Source organism: Dermacentor andersoni, chromosome 1 (assembly GCF_023375885.2).
Source record: "Dermacentor andersoni chromosome 1, qqDerAnde1_hic_scaffold, whole genome shotgun sequence".
Lineage (NCBI taxonomy): Eukaryota > Metazoa > Arthropoda > Arachnida > Ixodida > Ixodidae > Dermacentor > Dermacentor andersoni.
In genome coordinates this window covers 16,302,175-16,328,725 of record NC_092814.1, presented here as the reverse complement: position 1 = coordinate 16,328,725, position 26,551 = coordinate 16,302,175, and the positions used below count along the sequence as shown (strand labels likewise).

At 48.3% G+C, this 26,551-nt stretch overlaps 1 protein-coding gene across 5 annotated transcripts in view; it reads left to right on the top strand.

Annotated features, from left to right (window-relative positions):
* LOC126545898 (uncharacterized) overlaps positions 1-26,551 on the top strand; it is a 363,767-nt gene that overhangs the window by 213,706 nt on the left and 123,510 nt on the right. For 4 of the 5 annotated variants that reach the window (XR_008608401.2, XM_055061213.2, XM_055061212.2 and 1 more), the window contains exon 11: positions 13,658-13,739. Coding sequence is in view for 4 of the 5 variants with exons in the window: in XM_055061213.2 (XP_054917188.1) it covers positions 13,658-13,739 (82 nt within the window). In the remaining variant the exon portion in view is untranslated. Of the gene's footprint in view, positions 1-13,657; positions 13,740-20,350; positions 20,435-26,551 lie in introns of those variants that run through there. The other variant, XM_055061215.2, reaches the window with a different exon arrangement.

Here is a 26,551-nt window from a genome sequence, read left to right as displayed (position 1 = left end):
AAGTCTGGCGAGTTTTGACATCACAGCCATTAGACTTTCTGATGAGTTTCTTTGGAATTTTCTGATGTATTCCTAATGTCATTCTAAAACATATTGGCCACCGTCTTTCTGTAGAATTCTTGACGAGTGTTTTTCTTGTGAGCATGAAATGTCTTCCTAATGTGCGCTCCAAAGCAGTTTTCTTGTGACTTTCTCACGTCTTCCTAACGAATCTCTAATGAGCTTATACATTAGACTGCTGGTGCTCATATTACTGCTATAACAAAATTGGCCACTACGTGTGGTAACATTTTCTCATGTGTCCCAATAGCAGTCCGACCTTATTTAAAGCTGTTACCTGTGCGTGACTGTCTTTGGTGCTATATATATGCAGCCTGTATGCATGTTTGTATGTCTATCGAAGACGCAGCACTTTTCACATGTACATGGGCCCTACATATGCTGCATGTAAGACATTACTCAACGAAAGAAATTTAACAAAAACATTTATTGGGCATATCAATGCTTCCTTAAATGCAGAAGAAGGTTAAATGAAAGGAAAACACAGTATCAGTCTGGTTACGGATGTGATATCTTCCTTTCATTTAATCTCGCTACTTATCATTGAGGAGAGGCTGTTCTTGAGGTGGAGTGTCGTCATCTTGAAGTAAGTGCATGTGTACCCTGCATGGTAGAAAGGACAGAAAATTAACAAAACTTGGCAATCAACCACAGAAATACACGCTGTATCACTTGCTGCAGAACGATCTGGAGATGTTATAGCTAGTTCTGCGAAAAATTTATGTGGTGTCGGTTCACACAAAGTTGAGGAACCACTGCGTGGCCTTTGGGTACAGCAGTAACTACAGTAAGCAGAAATTGCTCTTGGCTGTACAAATGTGCAACATGGATCAGCTGTGGCATGTGTACATGTCGTGAACAACTTCGGCTATATCGGTTTCCACTTGACAAAGGACAGCAGTGTCTGTGGATTGCTAGCGTGAATGACAAAATCTCACTAATTACTTGGCATGGAAATGAGCGTAGGAGTGTGTGTACGGGCAACCCAATGCATCCCAGAGACATCCAAGTGCCAGTCGTTATAGAATATTTGCATCAGCTACGGTCACAGTTCTCACACATTCCAAGCCTACTATGTCATGCATGTGTTGGCCTCCTGAATGATGGCATATATCCCATTCAAGAAATACACCACACCATGTCTGGGTTTTTTTATCATTTACACCCGAGCACTGCTTTCAGAGGGAGGGCACAAGTTGAAAAACAAATGCGTAGAAGCATGATAAACAGGCTTGCATAAAAATATTTTAATAAATAAGCATGGTGGTTGCTATCCCACGTCAATATAGAGTATTACTCTTTGTCATGCAATCATAATGAGCGTTGACTGACACACATCCCATTTTTGGATGTTGTATTCCTCACTGATTTTGTTGTATCAATCGGTTGCCATAGGCGAACGAAACAGATGAACAATCTAAATCCAGTGCACAGCTTGTCATGTCAATGCATGGTCAAATGGGACGAGCACACTGGTCCTTTGAGTGAATTATGGTGCTCTCCTAGGCGCATGCTGAGGCACTGGCTAGTCAGCGTGCCCGATGTACGTTGGACCAAATATGCATGTGATCAAAAGAATAGCCTACATTAACCCTGAAAGATACGAGACAAATTTTGGGTACCTTTAACTAAGCAAGCCTCCAATGCCTGGGTGCCTTTGTCAATTCACTTGTGGACTGCAATGCACATATATTTCCAGCAAAAATAAATTAGGCAGCATATGCACAACAGTCATGTTGTATGGTCTCCCTTCCCTCGCTGTGCAAATTTTGTCCTGAAAAGTTGCATGAACTGATTGAATTGAAAATTGAATCGAGAAAGGCAAGGAGGCAAGCGAGGCTTGCTTGGTTAAAGGTAGCACCAAATTTGTCCAGTGCGTGTCAGAGGCACTGTACTGTATTCCTTTCACAGGTGGTCAAATGTACATAGCGCAGACTGGCTGGTGCCTAAATATGTACCTATGAGATCAACATATTTCACTCAAAAGACCAGTATGCTCGTCCTACTTGGCCACACATATCCGCAATGGGGCTTCAGGCCGGATTAGGATTGTTTATCTGTTTTCACCCAAGGCTGAAAATTGGCAAGAGAAATCAGTCAGGCACACCACATAAATAACAATAAGTGTGAGCCAGCCCCCATTATCAATGCATGAAGAAAGGCATCCTTTGTAGATTACAAGGGATAGAAATTAGTCTGTGCCTATTTACTTACTTCTTTTTATGCAAACACCATTTATTTTATGCAAACACCATGGTGCAAACACCATGATTTTATGCCTTTGTATTATAACTTCTGCCATCCCTCTCAAATTAACTGGTGCACAACACAAGTGCACATCCAGTGCTATTTTTGTTAGTCCTTCCAACTTAAACAGTCAGTTGTTAGCCAAGGTCGTGTTGCATAGTCTCCCTTCCCTCGCTGCGTAAATTTTGTCCTGAAAAGTTACATGAACTGATTGGCAAATTCAAATGGACACTACAAGTTTCGCCGAGTGGACACAGCTGGTTCTCAGAAATGCACAAAAACAGTGACGGGTATCTGTTGGCATCTTGGAGTGTGTGCAAACTAGCTGTGACATTGCTGCAGTAGACACACTCACAACTGCTACAATGCCTACCAGCATGAATAGGGGCAGCTTGCAAAGAAAAGAATACGAAGAAAGTGAGAGAAAAAATAGAAAGCTTACCAGAAAACACCTCACTACTTAAGTAACTGCAGCACAATGAATACTGGCCTTCCTATTTCATTTCAAGAAATTCGAGTTCATCAAATGTGTATTTGCCAGTGACAGTTATTCTGAGAACAAGACAGACATAATTGTAAACATCAATGTTAAACAATGGTATGCACACTGCGTGCTTAGACCTTTGAGATATATGGCACACTACACTTCGAATTCTTACATGGACAAAAACAGCACATGTGTGTATCATAAGCAGAAAGGAAAACAGGGAAATATATGCTACAGCATAAGAAACAGTTCCAAACAAATAAAACCAAAATAAAAAAGAAACATACTGTGTAATAGGCAAAAATAAAATGGACTTGCAGCCAAGCAATTTATGCGAGAAAAATACTAAACGTCAGGACATGCGAGGTGTAGTTTTAACAGAACAAGATAACGTGTGCATAATGTCTACAAACACAAATAAGCAGCAAGTGGAATAAAGTTGCACAAATATCTAGCCTATTTAGCAAGATGCATTAAGTAATATGTCGATACACTTATCCACTAATGATACCGAGATCCTACTTTTGTGAACACGTACACTTAAAGCATACCTGACATGTCCATCCAGATTACACGCCGTGCTGCTGCAGCCATTGCCACGGGTTATGTGGACACTGTTGTGGGTCACGGCTTCAGCACTACAAAGAGAATTCTGTGTTAACTTACAGCTGTGGCACAATAAGACTATCACATCGTGAACACATGCAAGGAGCATGTAAAAACAGTCACGAAAACAATGCCTGCACTGGTGCAGGGTGGCAACAGAGCACAAAGTCGAAGTCACTGATGAATGTCACGATAACAGGGACCCCTTCAACAAGACAAAATTTCACACGCAGCAGCAGCAGCGCATTACATGAATGTTTGTTTACATAACGATTATATAGTTTCTTTCGTGACTTTAAGTAACTATCCCTTGTAATGTTTACTTACGTCAAAGTTATGGCAACACCCCTTCAAAACAAACCTGTACCAGTAGCACGCTGTGATTGCTTACATTTTTTTTTCCTAATACTGCTCGTAAATCGAAAACCTTGTAAGCAGAGATTATCTACAACGTCGAACCATATATAAGCGAGGAAACGTCGTAGCAATAAGAATCGCTCAAGAGGTAGATGAGTCGTCATCATGCGACTTCAGCAGAAAAGCGGGAGCTCACGCACAAGCGCGCATGATGAATACGATTATTTCCGAACGTAATCTTTCTCATCAGAAGAAAATGCTTATCAAGATTTTCAATTCTGCATTATCGCAATAAATTCGCGCAACTAAACTCTGACACCCAGCAAGCATCGGCATAGGTTTCACTGTTGTCGTGGGAGTTCTCTTTCCTACGTTCGCAAGGCACCCTATGCCCACACGAGAAGCACCCACAACACGTGTGTAGTCAGCAAGCGCGGTTACTCACCTTTTGAATGGCACGACGCGGTCGGAAAGCGCCCTCCAAGTTGCCGGTGCTTCGATGTTACTTCCAGCAGACATGCCGGTGTAGCAAGTAGGTGACGCCCCCTCGGACATAATCTTGGTTCACCCGCCAAGCTCGGCGGCCTGCTATAGCTCGACAGGCAACAGTGGTCACCCGCACCACAATAAACACCGACAAGCACGGCAGCTCGCCGGTCAGTAATCATTCAGCACCACCACGCCGAGAAGCCCTCCCTTGTTCACGACCCGGGGTGGATCGTGACACTGGCGACGAGGGTGGGACCCTCGTGACTCTAGCGACGAAGCTGGCGACGAGTACCTACGGAGCGTCGCACGCCGCCGCGAGCGGCGAAACACCGCCCCCCGTTGCTGTCGCCATGCCGCTGTACGGAAGGCTCGAGCCGTTCGAGGGAGATGGGTCCGCCCGGCAAATTTACGAGGAGCAAGTCCACGTGTTCTTCCGGGCAAACAACACACCCGAGGCCAAACAGCGGGACATTTTCCTGGCCAGCTGCAGGACCCGCGTCTCCAGCCTCTTGCTCGACCTTCTGAAGCCAGCCACGCCGCACGTTAAGACGCTGGGTGAGCTGCTTGCCATACTGCGCTCGCATTTTAACCCAGCACCGTCCACACAAATGGAGCGTTTCCGCTTCAACAACCGGAGCCGCCGGGAAGGAGAGACCCTCGGGCAATTCGTTGCTGCGCTACGAGGGTTAGCGAGTGCCTGCGCCTTCGGGGACCAACTGGACTCGCTGCTCCGGTACCGTTTCGTCTGCGGAATCAACAACCCCGCCATGCAGACGCGACTCCTGGAGCTTCCCGACCCGTCCCTGGACGACGCCGTGAAGGCAGCGCTGGCAATGGAAGCTGCCGCCAAGGACGCCGGCGAGATTTCCCGTGCGACTGGCTCAGCGTCGGCGGAAGCGGCGGTCAACAAATTCGCGACAAAGGGCAGTACCTGCGGTCGCTGTGGTGGTGCCCACTCCCCTTCACAGTGCCAGTTCTCTCAAGCACAATGCTTTACGTGCGGGAAAACTGGGCACCTGGCACGTATATGACGAAGTGGGAGGACGAACAGCAAGCAGCAGCCTGATTCAAGCCCAAGTACAACACAAGCCCGCGGCCAGGGTAGCCGTCGCAAGGGTACGTGGCGGAGGCATGCGGCAGCAAGCTCAAGTTCTTCCGCGGCCAGGCTCCACGTCGTGGACGAGGACCCGCCGATTTTCGACATGTGGCACACAGGCTTTGTACCGTCGTCTGTGCCGCCATACATGCTGACCGTCGAAATCTGCGGGCACCCCATTTCCATGGAGCTGGACACGGGGGCCAGCGTGTCTGTAATGGCCGGGAAGCTCTTCAAGCGGACTTTCCCCGGCGTGTCCGTCGAGGCTTCGGGCGTAATGCTGCGCAGCTACTCCGGGCAACTCTCCCAGGTCCAGGCTCAGGCACAGGTCAGCGTTCGCTTTGGCGACAGGGAGGCAACCCTTCCCCTTTACTTAACGAAGGGGTCGTCGCCGACGCTGCTGGGCCGAAACTGGATTCATGCATTGGGCGTTCGTCTGCCACAGTACCAGAAAGCCAGCCTGCATGTGGTGCAAGACGTCCCCAGCCTTCTGACCCAGTTCAAGTCCCTGTTCCAGCCAGGGGTGGGCACATTTGCCGGCACGACGGCTGGCATCTATGTACCTGAGGAAGCCCGGCCACGCTTTTTCAAGCCTCGCCCACTGCCGTTCGCCCTGAAGGACGGGGTTACCCAGGAGCTGCAACGGTTGCAGCGAGAGGGCATCCTGGTGCCCGTAAAGACATCTGAATGGGCCGCTCCCATCGTGCCAGTCCTAAAGCGAGATGGTAGTGTCAGAATCTGCGGGGATTTCAAAGTTACCATCAACCCCGTCGCTACCGTCGAGAAATACCCGCTGCCCCGGATTGAAGATCTCTGGTCAGCATTGTCCGGTGGACAGAAGTTTACCAAGCTCGACCTCAGAGATGCTTACCAGCAGCTGGTGCTCCAGGATGCCTCCCGGAAGTATGTCACTATATCGACAACTTTGGGACTCTTTCAGTACACGCGCTTACTGTTTGGCGTGGCCTCAGCCATATTCCAGAGGGAGATGGACAACCTCTTCAGGGGCATGAGGCCCGTGGCGGTGTACTTGGACGACATCCTGGTTACTGGCAGCGACGACGGGGACCACCTGCAGAACCTGCACAACGTCTTGGCACGACTACAGGACGCCGGCCTCAAGCTCAAGCTGGAAAAGTGTGTTTTCCTAGCCCCCAGCGTTGAGTACTTGGGACATATCATTTCCCAGGCAGGCCTAGCCCCGGCTCCCCGCAAAGTTGATGCGGTGCTCAAGGCACCTAAGCCCCAGAACAAGAAGGAGCTTCAGAGCTACCTGGGCCTCATCAACTTCTACAGGAGTTTTCTGCCGAACCTGTCGCAGCATCTACAGCCGCTCCATCTTCTGCTTCGAGATGGTCAGCAATGGGTCTGGAAGAAGGAGCAGGACCAGGCCTTCCAGCGCAGCAAGGAGCTAATCACCAAGGCTCCAGTGCTGGTGCATTTCGATCCTGCTAAGCCTGTAGTCCTTACCGTAGATGCGTCGCCGTACGGTGTGGGAGCCGTCCTGGCACACCGGGACAAAGATGGCCAGGAACACCCTGTGTCGTTTGCTTCCCGACGGCTTCATGCTGCAGAACAACGTTACAGCCAGCTGGACAAGGAAGGTTTGGCCCTCATGTTCGGTGTCGAACGCTTCCACCAGTACCTTTGGGGCCAGAAGTTCGAGGCGGTCACAGACCACAAGCCGCTGTTGGGGCTGCTGGGGCCTGACAAGGCAGTTCCTGTGCAGGCATCGCCTCGAGTGGTACGCTGGGCCTTGAGGCTGGCAGCTTACAGCTACCAGCTGGTTTACCGTCCGGGAAAGGACCTGGGACCTGCTGATGCCCTGAGCCGCCTGCCCCTGCTAGAGGTGCCTGATGCTGTTCCAGAACCTGCTGAAGTGTTCATGCTGGAACACGCGTACCCGGAGGTGCTCTCCAGATCTGCGGTATCTCAAGCGACCAGCCGGGACCCAGTCCTGTCTCAGGTGGTCAAGGCGGTGTCCCGTGGAGAGGAATTGGTGCAGCAGGCCTATAGCCACAAGGCCGCTGAGCTGAGCTTGCAGCAGGGCTGCCTACTGTGGGGTTCGAGGGTGGTGATCCCACAAAGTCTCCGGTCCAGGGTTCTGCAGTTGCTGCACGCGGGTCATCCAGGGATAGAAAAGACTAAGATGGTGGCCCGGTCCCATGTTTGGTGGCCTGGCCTGGACCAAGACATCGCGCATTTGGTGCAGAGCTGCCAAATCTGCCAGGAGAATCAGCGAGCCTCGCGTCGTGTGGAAATCACCCCCTGGCCGTTCCCACAGAGACCCTGGTCCCGCCTACATGTGGATTTTGGGGGACCCTTCAAGGGCCATTACTTCCTGGTGGTGGTGGACGCCTTTACAAAGTGGGTAGAGGTTATACCCGTCACCATCCCATCAGCAGGCGCGACCATTGCAGCGCTACGACAGGTCTTCGCCGCCCAGGGGTTGCCAGATGTCATCGTGTCCGACAATGGTCCTGCTTTCGCCAGCGCAGAGTACCTGGCCTGGCTGACAAAAAACGGAATCCGCCGGATGATGGTTCCACCGTACCACCCTGCTTCAAATGGTGCAGCCGAGCGGGTGGTGCAAGCCATCAAAGACAAGCTCAAGAAGAGCCAGACTGGGGATTTCCGGACGCAGATTGCTCGGATACTATTCCAGTACCGGACCACACCTCACGATGTCACTGGCCGTGCCCCCTGTGAGCTCCTGCTGGGTCGGATGGTCAAGACACCCTTGCACGTCTTGCATCCGGACCTCCGATCCACAGTGCTTTTGAAGCAGCTGAAGCAGAAGCTGGCTGCTGACCAAGGATGCCGTCCCGGGCCTTTGCCAGAGTCGGGAGCTCCAGTTTTCGCCAGGAACTTCCGTCCTGGCTCACCCTGGTCTGCCGGACAGGTGGTGTCTCCTGCCAGCGCCTCATCGCTGCTCGTCCGCATGCCAGATGGGGTCATGTGGCATAGACACGCCGACCATGTCAGACCTCGAATAGGGACCTGGCCAGCACCCTCGACTGCCACTGAGTTCCAGCCCGCAGGAGGACTAGCGGCAGCACCAGTCGCTTCTAGCGGAGTACCACCTACCTCGGAGGCGGCAACCGTAGCCAGTGGTGCGGCACCCGTTGGAGCGGTGTGCAGCTCGGCACCACTCATGAGGCCGACCACTACGGACCCCCCGGATGGAGCAAGGCTGGCCCAGGCAGCACCCGGCGTTGCCACACCCGACCCGTCAACACCGGTGCCCAGGCGGAGTACTCGACGGCGGAGGCCACCAGACCGTTACTCGCCTGGGTAGCAGGCACCGTCGACCCAGCTAGGGTGGAGGCAGAGCCTCATAGTGTGAACTTGGACGTTTGTTTCATGAGTTTGACTTGAACTTGGACGTTTGTTGAACTTGGACATTTGTTTGAACTTGGACGTTTGTTTTTTTATTTAACAAACAAACTGGGGGTGAGGGGTTGTAGCAAGTAGGTGACGCCCCCTCGGACATAATCTTGGTTCACCCGCCAAGCTCGGCGGCCTGCTATTGCTCGGCAGGCAACAGTGGTCACCCGCACCACAATAAACACCGACGAGCACGGCAGCTCGCCGGTCAGTAATCATTCAGCACCACCACGCTGAGAAGCCCTCCCTTGTTCACGACCCGGGGTGGATCGTGACAGCCGGTGCATAGTGGACGAGCAGTGGCACGCTAACAACACGCATTAATTCTTCGCGACGTCCACCCAACTTTCCACGACAACCAGAGACAAAGGAAACGCACTCCACGGCATGAACATCGTTGGTCCATATTTGGCTGACGCGCCCCGCACACGGCGAGTTTGCAGCGAGACACAAGCTGTCGGTGGCACTTATGCGCACGCGAACTAAGTCACATTTCGTTACAGCAAACACAAAAACACACGATCAAACAAGCACATCGTTGCAGCTCGCACACCCGACCGACTCGTAAACAGAGCGACAGGCTGATTGGATTGGATTGGATTGGAAACGGGACGGTGGGTGGCGCCACCAACAGGTCGGTTGGGGCCAACCAATGTCTCGGCTAGCGTCATCTGAGGATTTGTGCGGCTGCCTAATTGCGCATAGCTCTTGCAAGACAAACAGAACCACAGATAAGTCTATATTGTAAGCTATAGCTTGGCATAGAAAGAAATTCTATAACGCATTTTCAATTTGAATCGCTTCTGCTATCTGCAGCCAGCAAAAGCATGGCCTTCGAGATCTGAAAATGTTAACCCTATAGAAAACCGTTGCGGTGACGTTATTCGAACGATTTTCACTTCGGTTACCTCTCATAAAACCCGTGAATTACGCATTTCGCTGCTCCCCGTGCTGCCTGCGCCGTCACTTTAATTTAAATAACTTCCTGCTGTCGTTAACATCAACTATATAGCCTCAGACATCGTTGACGCGATCTCCGAGAGACACATGTGCAGTGTGCGATGTTTTAGTGCCCGTTGCAACAGTGTCAGTCGGAAAGCATCAAATCTGCTCGTGTGGCGCAGCTTAAAACCCTGTCGTCTGTATCTTGCTTTCGTATTAGTGTGTTTAATGTGCGCGGGTTGCACTCCTGTCGATCGTGCCTTCTGTGTTGATCGTGCTACCCACGAAGATTCCTCGAAAAACCCACATGTCTCGGCAGCGTGCATTTGTCCTATGTGGTATATGCCAGATGTGTGCGCTGGCGTACGATGTGCTTGCAACCAAGCACTACAGTGCGTTCCAGCAAATAGACGCTGCCGCTTACGCGCAGTTTTTTTTTCCCCGTCGTGGTTGCTAAGTGGCTATGGTGGTGTTGGGCTGCTGAGCACGAGGTCGCGGGATCGAATCCCGGCTTCGGCGGCCGCATTTCAATGGGGGCGAAATGCGAAAACACCCGTGTACTTAGATTTAGGTGCACGTTAAAGAACCCCAGGTGGTCGAAATTTCCGGAGTCCTCGATCCACTACGGCGTGCCTCATAATCAGAAAGTGGTTTTGGCACGTAAAACCCCATAATTTTTTACGCGCAGTTTTCCATGTCATGATCATGTCAATCTGCACAGTTGTCGGTTTGCCACTTAAAGACTAGTAACACATCCGAGAAATCAAACTGCTCAGAACAAGGCATACGCTATAGGTTTGCACTGTTTACCAAATGTGATAACGGGGTAACACGAACTTACAGTGCTCTTTAAAAAGGAAAGAAAATGACGTCGTTGTTTTGTGCCTAGCCCTGATATATCGGAAGCGTTTCCAGAGTACTCGGCGCTCACGCTGTGCTATATCGTTTTCTTCATTTCTTCATTCACCCACCCAAGGTACTGGGTGTGAGTGACTTAATTGCTAGATATTAATTAACAGTGCATTAATTAGCACCATCTTCATTAACAAAGGTCGTGGGTTCGAGTGCCTCAAATAACTGTATCTTAACTGTGCCCTAATTAACATCGCCTTCATTAACACCGAAGATCGTGGGTTCGAGTGTCTTAATTGACTATATCTTAATGAACAATACCTCAATTAATATCGCCTTCGTTAACAACAATGGTCGTTGGTTCGATTCCCACACAAGGTAATGTGCTCGAGTGACTTAATTCCTAGGTCGTAATTAACCGTGCCTTAATTAGCATCATCATCATTAACAAAGGTCGTGGGTTGGGGTGCCTCAAATAACTATCTTAACTACGCCTTAATTAACAGCGCCTTCATTAACGCCAAAGGTCGTGGGTACGAGTGTCTTAATTAACGACATAATAACCAGCTGCACATTAATTAACATATTAATTAACAGGCTTCGACTTCCACTAAGGGTCGTACGTGCGTTCGAGTGCATTAATTAACTATATCTTCAATAACTGTCTTAATTAACGGTGTCTTAATCAACACCAAAGGTCGTGGGTGCGTAGCCTTAATTACCGCCAAAGGTAGTGGGTTCGACTCCCATGAAAGGTTGAGAGTTTGTAACCTCTTTGTACATCGAGTGCTCACGTCGACAATGCCGGATTTTCCGGCTCATGAGCCATTTAACGCTATCGCATTACAAAGAGTTTTTCACGACTTGGCATCGTACACATTCATATATGATGTACTTTGACATTAGCAATAACACAAAAAAGCTGTATACTCCTCTCATCAGAAATCCTAAGGTGCATTGTCATTTGAGTCTCTGATGTACTTGTGATGCCAAAAAACATTAGACGATGCATTTGTTATGAATGTCTGATGTCACCTTAGGAACACATAACGTCCTCTACAGAAACTCATGGTTCATTTTCATAAGGGTGCTGGCTTCAGTCGCGCGCTTTCACGCACGCGACGGGCGGCGACGGTGTTGTCGCCCTTGTACTTTAACGGAACCTCAAGGTTATGGCAAAAATGCGCTTGGATCGAGTGTCCATATAATTGCTATCGCAATCAAAAATTTTGGGATTGATTCCGAATACGTGTCATCTCTAGCAATGAAATATTTCAAATATCTTTTTTTCTAAAAAAATCTATGCCGCCAGCTTGTCCCACAATTGGCCGAAATATCCTCAAGAGAATATGTTTACAACTCGCACACGTGACGGCGACGAAGAAAAAACAGCAGGGTTGTTTTTACTCATAACGAACGTCCCTAAAAAGTGAAACAGCACGTGGAATACCGTCCGCCTGCATCAAAAAGCGGCCTCGTCAAACAAGCTCCATAGCAGTTAGCGGCCGAAGTAAGCCGCCTACGACCCCGCGGCGCGATAGATCCGCCCACTAAGCGTGGGCGCTGCTTTTTGAAGTGGGTGGACGGTTAGCCACGTAGCACTCTTTTCATTTCTTTCGCGGGCTTTCCTGATCAGCCGGAAAAAATAAATGGCCAAAAAATACCTGGCTAAGAACATGCCACTTTCAAGTTTCTTTCAATTTTCTACGAATTGTTGATTGACAGCACGCCAGTCAGTGTAGTAATATTAACATTAGCCAATTGTAATTTTTCAATAATTTGAATGGTATCAACAAAAAAACTACTAGCGGCTGCTCTAGTATGAAGTGAACAATATGCACTTGGTTATCTGCGTAGAAGATGCCGTCGTTTTTCAAAACGCCATGCACGATAGCCAGGACGGCCTGCATATGTAGCGTGCACTTGTGGGCTTTTTTGGGGACTACTACAGATATTTGTTTCGTCACGCGAAAAGAAATTTGGCTGCAAGATATAATTTTACAGGTACCGCAAGTTTTTTTGTACATATACGATATCCTTCCTGAATCACTATTGGCTGAAATCTGCTCTTACGAATACCGTAGAAATTTGCGAATAGCGGGCCTACTTATTAACACAAGTATTGTGATCAACATGTCAAAAAGTGAAAATTCCAGCACAGTTATCTGATGGGGTCGGCCGCTTTACTACATCTAAGGCAAAGAGCAGCAACTCTATAGGAGTAAGAAGTCATTGTAGATCTGCTTTAGTAACCAATGGTCCTCCAAGTCCGTAACCAATGAAAAATATTCATATAAGAGTTCCGGCTTAGATACTAGTGAAATAAAACGAACCCTCGCCAATCGAAAGACGTGCACAGGAAAACAAAGCTTGACGTCTCGGGTCCCGTACAACCCGAGACGTCAAGTTTTATTTTCCTGTGCACGTCTTTCCATTGGCGAGGGTTCGTTTTATTTCACTATGCTCATTCCTCGCCAGACGGATTTCCGTCGAACTCTGGATTTGGCTTAGTATGTCGTAAACAAGGATGGCGTCATCCTATCATTAAAAAAACTTGTACAAGCTCGAGACGCAAGAAATACAGTAGTTATTACAGCAACGCTTCTGGTTTCTTCAATGACCCGCCGTGGTTGCTCAGTGGCTATGGTGTTGGGCTGCTGAGCACGAGGTCGCGGGATCGAATCCCGGCCACGGCGGCCGCATTTCGATGGGGGCGAAATGCGAAAACACCCGTGTGCTTAGATTTAGGTGTACGTTAAAGAACCCCAGGTGGTCAAAATTTCCGGAGCCCTCCACTACGGCGTGCCTCATAATCAGAAAGTGGTTTTGGCACGTAAAACCCCAAATATTATTATTATTATTTCTTCAATGGCTGTGATATATTGTCCATGTTTTCGCCAATTACAAGATGTTTCTGTATGGTCAAAAACTGTAACCGTTACTGCATAGTGTATCATATGTGATACGCGACGATTCCCGCTCATAAGATCGGAGGCGTGCATTATCGTTATTCTTTTATATTTGAAAACTGAGGTTCGGTTAGGCTTTGCTAGCCTAAACAACAAGATAAAAACAGATGCAGCTCCCGATTCCCGCCGATACTTAGCCTGAAAATGGTGGCGTTGCTCTCGCAGAAGCTCCAGTGCCTGGGGTCCCCAGCTGCCGGATCACGTGCCCCCGCGTCTGGAGCTCGTCGCCCATGCGCCGAACAACCGGGTGCGTACCACGTCGTTTCAACAGAAACCACGTCATGAACAAAAATGTTCCCACGATCCAGAGAGTGCCTCATAGCAAAATAGGAAACAAAGAAAGGTTGCCCGATGATCGTCGCGCCTCACCTGGAGCCGTCCTCTACCATCTCCGTTGACGCCCCCATGCGAACGAGCACATTAGCTTTCCAATCTGCGTTTTTGAATTCAGGTGCCTTTTACCGCTGATTCATGATTTTGAGGCTCTGTATCCTACGAAGTGCATTTTTGCTTCGACGCAATTTTTTTAGCTCAACGGAATGGTAAAATGTCGCGCATATAGCAAAAATCTGCTCTCGAAGTTGGAAGAGGCGCACCTCACCGGCAAAAAAAAAAGTTAAACTGCAAATGCTGAAAAATTCACACAATTTTTCTAATGAACTTGATAGCATAATGCTTTAGGGTATATTGTTATATACAATATAACAGATATAAAGGGTATATGATGCAGTTTACCAATTGTATTACAAGACTTCTCGCGGCACATCCATTTAAAGCGCATGTTGAAAAAAGCGGCAGTTTTGAGATAATCGCCGTATAACTTCAGGAAAAATGCAATTTTCTTCAACTTCAAAACGTTTTCACAACTTGAAACGTAAAAAGTACCGAAATGCTAAAGTATATTGTCCTAATTTCTGGGAACGCTTATCCAGAAGCTGGTGTCATACACATTATTTGTTCGTAGTGATTATGACTGGTAAACCCACCGGCTACAATCCATAAATTTCATCAGCTGCTTTAAGACGTTAGAAAGTTAATTAGCAGAATATTGGTGATTAGTTGATTAGAGATATTTATTTCCTGTGAAAACTATGTCCGCCTTTAAATAGTGATCCAGCTCAAGAAGTCGAATTGCCCTGCATGCCACAGGCGATTTATGAAATTTTGTTAAGCCTAAAAAAACCTTGTATGTAAATTGTAGAAGAAACACTACACGTAGCATGTTGGCGCAGAGTATATCCTTTAAGTTTCGGCTGATGGAACAGCCTTTTTCGTATGCACTTTATTCAATCTACCGCCTTTGAGAGTAACCGAGCTGAAGGCATGGAATCCGCCTTTTTCACGGCTCGACGGTGCATGGCCTCCGCCTGGCGGATTAGTCACGAAACGTTTTGCAAAAAAGCGCTCGGAGGCCTGTTAAACACTCGAGCCGTGTACCGCGTTGAAACCGCACTAGTAGCTCGACGTCGATGCCGTGCCGAAAACGTGCGTCGCGCAAGACTGCACGAGCGCCGAGGGCTTCGTTGGCATTGCACCATGAGCCACGTAGTTGCCGCCTTACATTGACGGCTAGCAAATTTAACGAAAGACTCCTGCGTTGCAGTGGGACGGCTCTTAAAAACATCACAGTGCTGACCAAGTCTTCTTGCAGCGTCGGTTATCACTTGCTGGTGGTGGCAGCATGTGCTTGACTTGTCCTACTCATTTAAGGCGCGGTAACACTGGGTCTATACGATACGGACAATACACTGACGCCAACGAATGGCCAACTACTCAGCACATGTGTGCCGCTGAGACCATTTGTTCATACCAGGTCGACAACGAAGCAACTGTCGAGCGCGAGTTGTACTGCGACGGGCTTTCTTGTCGACGGCACCGATAAAATCAGCGTGCTGACCATCGTTCGACCGAACTCCGCGCGATCGGCTGTCGAACCGACAACTTCATAGCCTGAGAGCCTTCGCTTCTATATTTAATTAATTGTGCTTAAGATGAATGAAAACATACCTACGAAGTTGAAATGCAGAAGGTTCAACCCTGTCAAGTCGTGCACATGAAGTTTGAGCCAATGTTTATACTGTTCAGCGAAGGTTACAGGCTTGGCGCCGTCGAGGTCGTGCAGCCGCTACCGGCGGACCTGACCTGAAAAGTGAGCAGTTACGTCGAAGCAAACTGCGTTTTCAGTTCAGTTATGGCCTGAGCGATTCGAAATCAACTACTCTTCACTTCGCACAGCGCGTACACAATAAGCGGCAAGCGGCGACACAGCGTTGTGCTAACGTCTGTACGTCTGTACGTCTGTACAGCTCTACATCGCACGTCAACATCTGCACGAGATTGTAATGGCCTCTGAAGGCCACGTACAGCGGCTTTTCCGGGCTGCTTTTCCGAGCGTCCTCCTGGCACAGCTAGCGGAAGACATCTTGGTGGAAATGCACCTAAGGAAGAAACCATGCAAAACCCAGATCAATACTTTCGAAAATGGCTGTCATTGCCTATGTGCACGGGGTGTCCCGTAGATTAAAGAAGGCCGTGGGAAGGGCGGGTGTTTCGGTTGTTTTTTGAGCACCAGGCAAGCTGAATTTCTCATGCAGCAGGCTCAACCGAGACGACCCCCTCCCCCACAAAAAAAAGAAGGTTGCGACAAGAAGCATCAGGCGCCCTCCACCAGATACATCACTGGAGTCGTTTATGAAATGCACCCTTGAAGTGCGTGCGCTCCTACGTAGGACAAACGGGACGCTGCCACAATGATCGACTCTGGGAGCACGCTCTTATGATCGACCTGTCGGGTGTGAGAGACGTTCAGGCGTGCATTCCCATGACAAGATGATTTGCCTCGTCCCAGAAGAGGCTGTTACAGTAAGCCCGGACCTCTACCTGTCAAGTGTGAGAAGCGTTCAAGCGGGCGTCACCATGTTGACATAAATGCCTTCTGCTCCAAAACGGCGCCACCCTTTTATTCCCCGAGCTGACATAAAGGGATGGACGAAAAGACGACAAACCGAAGGGCGGGAGGCCATCAACAACATAGTTTGACGAATGCACTAATGCTTCCACAGCCTCCCCGGGCATACGTCGACAACCACAAGACTGCAAGGGCTAATTAAGGCCGTCTTAGCCTCTGTATGATTGACCTGTCAAGTTTGAGGGGCGTTGAAGCGGACAGGCCGCCATTGCAATCTGAACCTGGCAACGTTTAACGCTAGAACGTTATCTAGTGAGGCGAGTCTAGCAGTGCTACTGGAAGAAGTAGAGGGCAGTAAATGGGATATAATAGGGCTCGCTGAAGTTAGGAGGACAAAGGAAGCATATACAGCGTTAAAAAGCGGGCACGTCCTGTGCCACGTCCTGATTGATAAGAATATAACTGGTAACATACAGGAATTCTATAGCATTAACGAGAGGGTGGCAGGTCTTCTTGTGAAACTTAATAAGAGGTACAAATTGAAGGTCGTACAGGTCTACGCCCCTACATCTAGTCATGATGGCCAGGACGTCGAAAGCTTCTATGAAGACGTGGAATTAGCGATGGGCAAAGTCAAAACAAAATACACTATACTGATGGGCAACTTCAATGCCAAGGTAGGCAAGAAGCAGGCTGGAGACAAGTCAGTGAGGGAATATGGCATAGGCACTAGGAATAGCAGGGGAGAGTTATTAGTAGACTTTGCAGAACATAATAATATGCGGATAAGGAATACTTTCTTCCGCAAGCGGGATAGCCGAAAGTGGACATGGAGGAGCCCGATTGGCGAGACTAGAAAGGAAATAGACTTTATACTCTGTGCTAACCCTGGCATTATACAAGATGTGGACGTGCTCTGCAAGGTGCGCTGCAGTGACCATAGGATGGTAAGAACTCGAATTAGCCTAGACTTTAGGAGGGAAAGGAATAAACTGGTACATAAGAAGCCGATCAATGAGTTAGCAGTAAGAGGGAAAATAGAGGAATTCCGGATCAAGCTACAGAACAGGTATTCGGCTTTAACTCAGGAAGAGGACCTTAGTGTTGAAGCAATGAACGACAATCTTATGGGCATCATTAAGGAGTGTGCAATAGAAGTCGGTGGTAACTCCGTTAAACACGATGCCAGTAAGCTATCGCAGGAGACGAAAGATCTGATCAAGCACCGCCATTGTATGAAAGCCTCTAACCCTACAGCTAGAATAGAACTGGCAGAACTTTCCAAGTTAATCAACAAGCATAAGACAGCTGACATAAGGAAGTATTATATGGATAGAATTGAACGTGCTCTCAGGAACGGAGGAAGTCTAAAAATAGTGAAGAAGAAACTAGGAATTGGCAAGAATCAGATGTATGCGATAAGACACAAATCCAGCAATATCATTACTAATATGGATGCGATAGTTCAAGTGGCTGAGGAGTCCTATAGAGATTTATACAGTACCAGTGGCATCCACGACGATAATGGAAGAGAGAATAGTCTAGAGGAATTTGAAATCCCACAAGTAATCCCGGAAGAAGTAAAGAAAGCCTTGGAAGCTATGCAAAGGGGGAAGGCAGCTGGGGAGGATCAGGTAACCGCAGATTTGTTGAAGGATGGTGGGCAGATCGTTTCAGAAAAACTGGCCACCCTGTATACGCAATGCCTCATGACCTCGAGCGTACCATAATATTGGAAGAACGCTAACATAATCCTAATCCATAAGAAAGGGGACGCCACGGACTTGAAAAATTATAGATCGATCAGCTTCCTGTCCGTTGCCTACAAAATATTTACTTAGGTAACCGCAAATAGAATCAGGAACACCTTAGACTTCTGCCAACCAAAGGACCAGGCAGGATTCCGTAAAGGCTACTCAACAATAGACCATATTCACACTATCAATCAGGCGACGAAGAAATGTGCGGAATATAAGGAACCCTTATGTATAGCTTTCATTGATTACGAGAAGGCGTTTGATTCTGTCGAAACCTCAGCAGTCATGGAGGCATTACGGAATCAGGAGGTAGACGAGCCGTTGTAAAAATACTGAAAGATATCTATAGCGCCTCCACAGCCATCGTAGTCCGCCATAAAGAAAGCAACAAAGTCCCAATAAAGAAAGGCGTCAGGGAGACACGATCTCTCCAATGCTATTCACAGCGTGCTTACAGGAGGTATTCAGAGACCTGGATTGGGAAGAATTGGGGATAAGAGTTAATGGAGAATACCTTAGTAACTTGCGACTCGCTGATGATATTGCCTTGCTTAGTAACTCTGGGGACCAATTGCAATGCACGCTCACTGACCTGGAGAGGCAAAGCAGAAGAGTGGGTCTAAAAATTAATCTGCAGAAAACTAAAGTAATGTTTAACAGTCTCGTAAGAGAACAGCAGTTTACGATAGGCAGCGCGGCACTGGAAGTGGTAAGGGAATACATCTACTTAGGGCAGGTAGTGACCGCGGATCCGGATCATGAGAATGAAATAATCAGAAGAATAAGAATGGGCTGGGGTGCGTTTGGCAGGCATTCTCAGATCATGAACAGCAGGTTGCCATTATGCCTCAAGAGAAAAGTATATAACAGCTGTGTCTTACCAGTACTCACGTACGGGGCAGAAACCTGGAGGCTTACGAAAAGGGTTCTACTCAAATTGAGGACGACCCAACGAGCTATGGAAAGAATAATGATGGGTGTAACGTTAAGGGATAAGAAAAGAGCAGATTGGGTGAGGGAACAAACGCGAGTTAATGACATCTTAGTTGAAATAAAGAAAAAGAAATGGGCATGGGCAGGACACGTAATGAGGAGGGGAGATAACCGATGGTCATTAAGGGTTACGGACTGGATTCCAAGAGAAGGGAAGCGTAGCAGGGGGCGGTAGAAAGTTAGGTGGGCGGATGTGATTAAGAAGTTTGCAGGGACGACATGGCCACAATTAGTACATGACCGCGGTAGTTGTAGAAGTATGGGAGAGGCCTTTGACCTGCAGTGGGCGTAACCAGGCTGATGATGATGATGAAGCGGTCGTCCTCATGTCGACATAATTGTCCTCTTCTCGGAAACCCTTCGAAGTCCGCGTCACCCCTTTTTTCCCCAGCTGACACAAAAGCATGGGGGAAGAGAGGGCAAACCGAAGGACAAGAGCTCAAAGAAAGAAGCTGGCGAAAGCACTAATACTTCCACAGGCTCCCGAAGAAGACGTCGACGACCACAAGACCACCAGGGGTTATTTAAGGCCGTGCTGGCCCCCGTGTTAATCAGTATCGCTCGAGACTCCGATGAGGGTCATCACCATGTACCAATGATGTGAACACAATATTTTCTACTTTCCTCATCATCACTATGCCCGGCTTCATCGTGGTTTCCTGATTCTTGCGGTGAAGACCACCTCACCCGATCGAGATCGTATCAACGCCAACAACATAAAACAAAAATAGAGCAGCATCTTTTTCTGCGTTGCAGGTCGTGTAATTGCATCCCCTATTTTAGAAAGGCCACCGTCATCCCAAAGCACGCTGACCAGCGCACGTGTGATCTTGTCGAGGCAATTGCCATCATCCAACGTAGTCCTCAGTTCGCCCCCATCCAGTTATTAGAAAAGGAAATCGCGTTTCTGCAAATTTAACACATCTCCGCCCACCTGAAACCTCAAGTCATTCTTCTCATACTTTCCACGCCATTTTAGTTTTCACTCTTGCTCCTCTACCGATATATTCCGCGCTCGTGCAACAAACATACGTGTTGGAAGTCAGTGCCTGTATCGTGTGACCCTTTTCTGTGTCCCGTTATTTGCGCTGTTTGCTAAAATGTCTGAACGTCATCGTTCCCGTAGGCTGCCGGTCGCATTCGCTACGTAGGTGGGTGGGTGTATACGTGTTGTTTTGCTGACACATTTCTTAATTCCAGGGATGCACTGGTTACCTCTTTGTCAAACGGGGACCACTGTAACTATGATGAAGTTCAGCAACAGCGAAAATCAGCAATAAATTAACAGCACGTAACATATGCATCTGGATCACAATTGCAGTTTTTTAAGTGGCTCAGCCACTCAGGTTGTTTCGTCTCAGGGTGGAACAACGCGGCTCATACGCGCAAATGTGTATATTTTGCGACGTTTTGACATTGTTTCGTATTAGCGATGCTTCTTTTCTCCAATATTTCACGCTAAGAACGATCTGTGGCTGTAGATGTACGCGAGTGCACCGAATTGGTAATTCCGGCGTGCAAAACTGCGCAATGCCTAAAGAATGTGTAAGAAGCCCTTCTACTCTGTCAGGAATGACCAGCGAAGCGGTGTATGTGGGCCCCTTAATGGCAAACTGCGCCTCCGCCGCGGGTCGGCCCGGTATTGTGCTATCTTCGGGATCGGCTCACGTATGGGGAGATTTTGACGCCGGCGTCACCTTCACAGCGGGTCGGCCCGGCATTGCACTATTTTTCGGGATCTTGTTCTACTCGTGGGCACGACAGTGGCGAAAGTAGCCCTTCACAGCTTCGCTGTAAAAGCGAAGTGCAAGTCCTGGGATACCTGGCCCTTGCGCCATAAAACACCACACATCATCATCATCATCAAGTCCAGGGATCAACAAACACCAATGCAGCCGCCACGGCACTCAGCGTGCCTTCTTCGGCCACACTGTTAGCACTGCAGCACCCTCAGGCCTGCTCACCTATAGCTGTCGGTGAGCGCTAAAAGGCTTCCAGGAACGACATGCTGCCCCGGAGAAGTCATTAATAATTATTTGCGATCCGTGAAACGCAAAACCGATGCGCATTCAGCATGGAGGCAGAGGCACAAATCAAGCGGCGAAATTCCCGGCACCCTTCTAATACGTTGCCAGCGGCGCGTACACAAAAGAATGAAAAAAGGCGATTTCCGAGATTCAACTAGCTCTAAAAAACGTCCTATATGAATCATTGCAGAGGAAAGACTACAGGGCCTACGCTGGTTCAGAATATATTTTTAACCTTACGGCTAATGGACTAGCATTTGTCGTATGCACATTGATAAAGCTTCTGCGTTTTAGAGAAATAGAGCTCAAGGAATAGAATTGCGCTACATGCTGAAGGTGCAAAAGGATAGAAAGTTGGGCGAGTCGGTACGGTAACATGATCTTCGATTGTAGCGCGAAGCGACACGGACGCGCTCGTCCGGTCTGCTTCTAGTCTCTTATCCGTATGACTCTCCCCGCATGACTGCCATTGGCTGCCTTGAACAGACGCTCTTTCGACGCTAGCACCAAGGTCCCCTTCAGTTACGGCCCTAACAGGAGGGCGATGCTCTAGTAAAATCGCGGCGCACACGATTGTTTACGTTGTCATGGCAACAGTAACAGCAGCCGCCTCCTCCCACTAGCGTTTTTTTTTTTTATTACGCCGACCTGCTCGCACCCTCCCCACCGTGCCACGCTTGCCGCTTACATTTATTTTTGCCTGTACGCGGTGCGTTCTGCTTTAACGCGTTAAGGAGCTCGTGTCGCAGAAAAGCCGGTGTCGTCGGCGTTGGCGCCGTTGGCCGTGAGCGAAAAATTGCCGAAGGCAATCCATAAATAAAAACAACTTGCTAGATGGGCTGGGTGGGAATCGAACCAGGGTCTCCGGAGTGTGAGACGGAGACACTACCACACAGCCATGAGTTTGATGCTTCAAAGTGGGACAAAGCGCCTCTAGTGAATGCGGTGTTGCCTTAGAAACGTGCCGTAGAAAGTTATACTGCGGTGTATATCGGCAATTATGAGCATGTAAATTACAGAAGTCGCAGTTAAACGCGTAGCGAAGTACGTTTCCGCTACGTTTCAGCGCACGCAGAGCCATCTTGCGGCAAACACAGAAGACCCTCTCCTCGCAATGTACGGCTCTGCCCCGACAGCTGGCGCGCCACTCGCCCGCTTCTAGAGGACAATCCCATCGAGGCGTCAGCACCATGATCGCGTCCGCCTTCATAGCGCGTCGCGGCCCGGCTGTCCGTGCCGATCACGACGTTTGGCTCGCGAAGATCGTTTGTCCCTCCGAGACACCGAATTCTTTGATTTGTTCCGCTTGCACAGGCTCACGTTTCGTCTTTGTGTGACTCAAGAGCATGCCGAGCGGATGAGTGGGCGTTGCGAACGGGGTGCGATAACGCTATCGTGTTCCACTCTTGAAGGCGAAGCTTAAGCGTCCTCCAATTTTTTTTCCTTACCGCGCGTGTGCGCGCGCGCTACAGCGCACCACGAGATAGCTCGCAAGCAATAGAGAGTGTTAGAATAGGGGCCCCAAAGAAATAGTGTCGAAGCCACTCCGCATGCGCGAGACGCGAACCGCGTTTGGGTTTTGCGTTAGGAACGCTATTTCATCGATTTAGCGGGAGCCCAATTAGCGGCCCCAAAAGCTTTGTATCAGCAAACATGGCGGCACCCATCGAAGCGACGGCTCTAACCTAGCATCAAACTGGGTTCGATTTTTGGTAACACGTGAAGTTCGCAACCTAGGAGAAGTGACTGCGGTTATCGCTTTCTCTCAGCTAGCGTGAGTTATGATGATTGATTCATTAGACGCCGTTGATTTCGAATTTGATTGTGGATCTTATGGCTCGTAGGCCTAGCATGGCTAAGCCTGACTGGTGAAGCCACGTAAAGTTGGTTTGCTTAAAACTAAGCGCCACTAATTGTTTGCTGCTTATAGAATAACCTATAAAATGTCATTAAACGGTAATACACGCAAGTGAAAATTACTATTCCTATCATAAAATGGTATATTCTATTTAATTATTTTTCATAGGTTTTTTTTGACGCCGTAGTGGCGCTGTCAGCGCAAGACGCTATCCGGAAACGCAAAACGCTATTCTAGAGCTCTTCACGCCTGCGTGCCCAAACGCTAAAACCCGCAAAGCTCTTTGGGGCCCCTATTCTAAAACTCTCTAATGCCAATGCGCGCTACGCCGCAAGCTGGCGCGTGGTGCGCCGTGGGCTATGCGTTGGTACGTACACAGTCTTGTCCACACTTATAATAGCATGTGCCGGGACGTAAAAAAATTCCACTTCCAACACAACAGAACTTTGGTTTCGTTTTATTGACTTCGTTTCTGAAGAAAAGATATTTCTTATAACGTGGTGTGATGCACGCTCAAAAAATGAACAAAAGTTAAAGGTGCATGACATATATACGAGTACTAAACACAAAAGTTCACAGGCAGTGAAATAACAAAAAACGCTAGAAAATACGAAGGCCGTTTCATATACACACACATATAAAAAAAAAGATCTTTATATAACGCCCTCAAGACCAAAACGTAGACGAGCTTCTGATATATGCACTAAGATATTGCACAAAACTGGACGACGTGTATGTCATAGTCATGGCAACTAAAGGAAGGGAAACCTCACTGGTAATGGCAAAAACAATGACACGCAAAATACCTAAAAGATAGAATAAAATGCGAAGATTGACTGACAGCCATACCAAAAACACAAAGAAGACCTTACATATAAACCTGCACGAAAGTATATGAAATTCGTGCCATGTTCATTACTACTGAACAAAATGAAAAATGACATGGCATAACAAAAATAACATTGTACTACACATCACATTATTCTGCACTTGGCCACAACTTGTGTAACGGTGGCAAGGGGGAACAGAAGCTAGTTGGCTTTTGCAGCAGCACATAGAAAACATTCGCAGAAGGGCCTATTCCTCAATCTAAGACCAGGTAAAATAAGCCAACAACACGACTTTTCTTTCTCCCCCAATGCAATCCTTCGCAGTAAAATTAGGTCACTTTAGGCACTAAGCGGTACCTACTGGGCACTCCTTTGTAGAGTAAACACGAACTGCAAAAATTTCCATTTAGGACACTTGCAATGCTCATGCTTTCCAGAAGAAACAAAAACCTTATCATGCCTACACATGAAGGTTGTTCGCGCGGTTTTCCCATCGGCGATTACTGAGATTACACAAACACGAACAGTAATTTTTCAGCTGTTAGTACGTTTGTAAAACGTGACATACCGGAAAAGCACTGAGGGTGGAATGAAAATCTAAGTTACTGAAGTTAAAGAATGACACTTGGCAGAGGAAAACACAAGTCGTACGCCAGGTGACAATGAGGAGGAACATTTATTTGTCAGCTTTCTCCACCGGTAAGAGGGAACTGTAGCACTATCAAGGCGCAACGACGTGCGGTGGCTCATGGAGCCCACACATGGACAGGGTTGTGTTCGTGTACATACGCCTTCTGATGTCCTTGGGTTTGCACGCTCACCTGTTGGGTTTAGGCAGCCGGAACAACCTTGCAGGACTTGGTTTTGAGGTATTCGTGCACCACTGCACGGTGCACGAGCGGTACGAGTCGTGAAACGGGTGAAGCATCGCGGAGCACAAGCACACAGCTATCGAGGACCATGAAACTGACGAAACTACCCGAGCCGGTTAACGCACAGCAGCACACGCTTCCCGATAACAGCAGATAACGAAACACAAAACGTCATGCAGCGGGCTAAGCTGGCGGCGAGCCGCCGGGCGCGCGGCGCGACAGTCGAAGGTGAGAGAATTACGAGGGAGTGGTGAGGGAGGGCGAGGGGAGAGGAGACGTAGGGAAGAGCTCCGCCATCGTCGCGGGGGCGCGCGACGATCTACGAGGCCATGCAAGGGAAACAGATTTCCTGCTTCGCCCTCCTCATAGATGGCGCCAATTACCTCTGCCCACCTAAAATCCCTTGATAATTTGAAAGTACTGCCACTCTTGGAACTCTGCCGCCGCCGCGCGACCTCCTTGCATCTTCCTCGCCACTTGGGCATCCCCCCCCACGGCAAACAGTTTTGCCCCCGTTTTTCTGCATGACGATTGGTCTCCCTGCCGTTGCCCCTGGAAACGCGTGCAGATTGCGTTTTTCTTGTGTTTTTGTTTATCGTTCGCGCCATTTTTCTCCTCAGCTCGGCTTGCTCGGCGCATTAGGTCGGCGTAGCGAACCTTCTACGCTGTGTTTCCTGCTCTTTGTGCTAGCGCTATGCCGTGCTGTTGAGCATATAACTGCAGCAAGAAGCCTGAAGATGGTTATGCCATGTTTATGATACCACAAGGAAAGCGTGATGGCTTGCGCAGGAAGCAGTGGCTGCATAACATTGGCCGAAAAAACTTTGTTCCGAAAAAGAACAGCGTTGTTTGTGAGCTGAGGCATCTTTTTTATTGCTCGTAGCAAAGCATCCCGTAATGCTGCATTTTTTTTCATTTTTTCCGGCCTGCTCACCAGCGCTTTCGTTGCCACAATTTGTACGTTGCGTACGTTGGTTGTCCTGAATATGCTTAATAATCTGCGGCGGCTCCATCACCTCTCACGTTGCCAACTCTTGTTATTCAGTCAGAAACGCAGCATTATAGATTCTGCTTTCCGCTGTGAACAATTATGTGCGAAGATACAGCCTCCCGATCGCACTTTTCGCGATTTTTAGGATCTGCTGCCTGTTTTACTGAAAATTAATATAGCGGCTTATAGAGGAGCTATCATTTCTAGCTTACGCTGATCTGTGCGTCAGTGAGATACAATGAATCCAAGCCATGCTAAACATTTGTGGAAAGTATACCTGTGGTATTGCAGGTGATGAGCGCTAGCTAGTCCACATTGCGTTTTTTAGGTTTTAATGCAAAAGCATTTAGATCTCTCAAGGTGGCGTTGTGAACAGTAAATATCACGTGACCTAAGGAAGGCTAGAGGCCACCCAAAGCTTGTCCACCTCTGTATTAGTGATTGAATTAAGGTCGATTAAAGTGTATTAAGGAGGATTAGGGTGTATGAATAAGGATATAGGTGCATGAAAGATGATTAGGGTGGATGAAGGAGAATTAAGGCAGATTAGGGTAGATTAAGGTGAATTGAGGTTGATGAAGGAGTATTAGGACCGATTAGGGTGGATTAGGGTACACGAACAAGGATAAGGGAGGATTAAGATGAGTGCAGGAGGATCAAGGTCGATTAGGATAGATTAAGGTAAATTAGGGTTCCTAAAAGAGGATTAAGACAGATTAGGATTATTAGGGTTGATGGAGGTGGATTAGGGTGTATTAAGCAAGATTAAAGTACATGAATAGGGATTAAGGTAGTTGAAGGAGCGTTAAAGTGAATTAGGCTT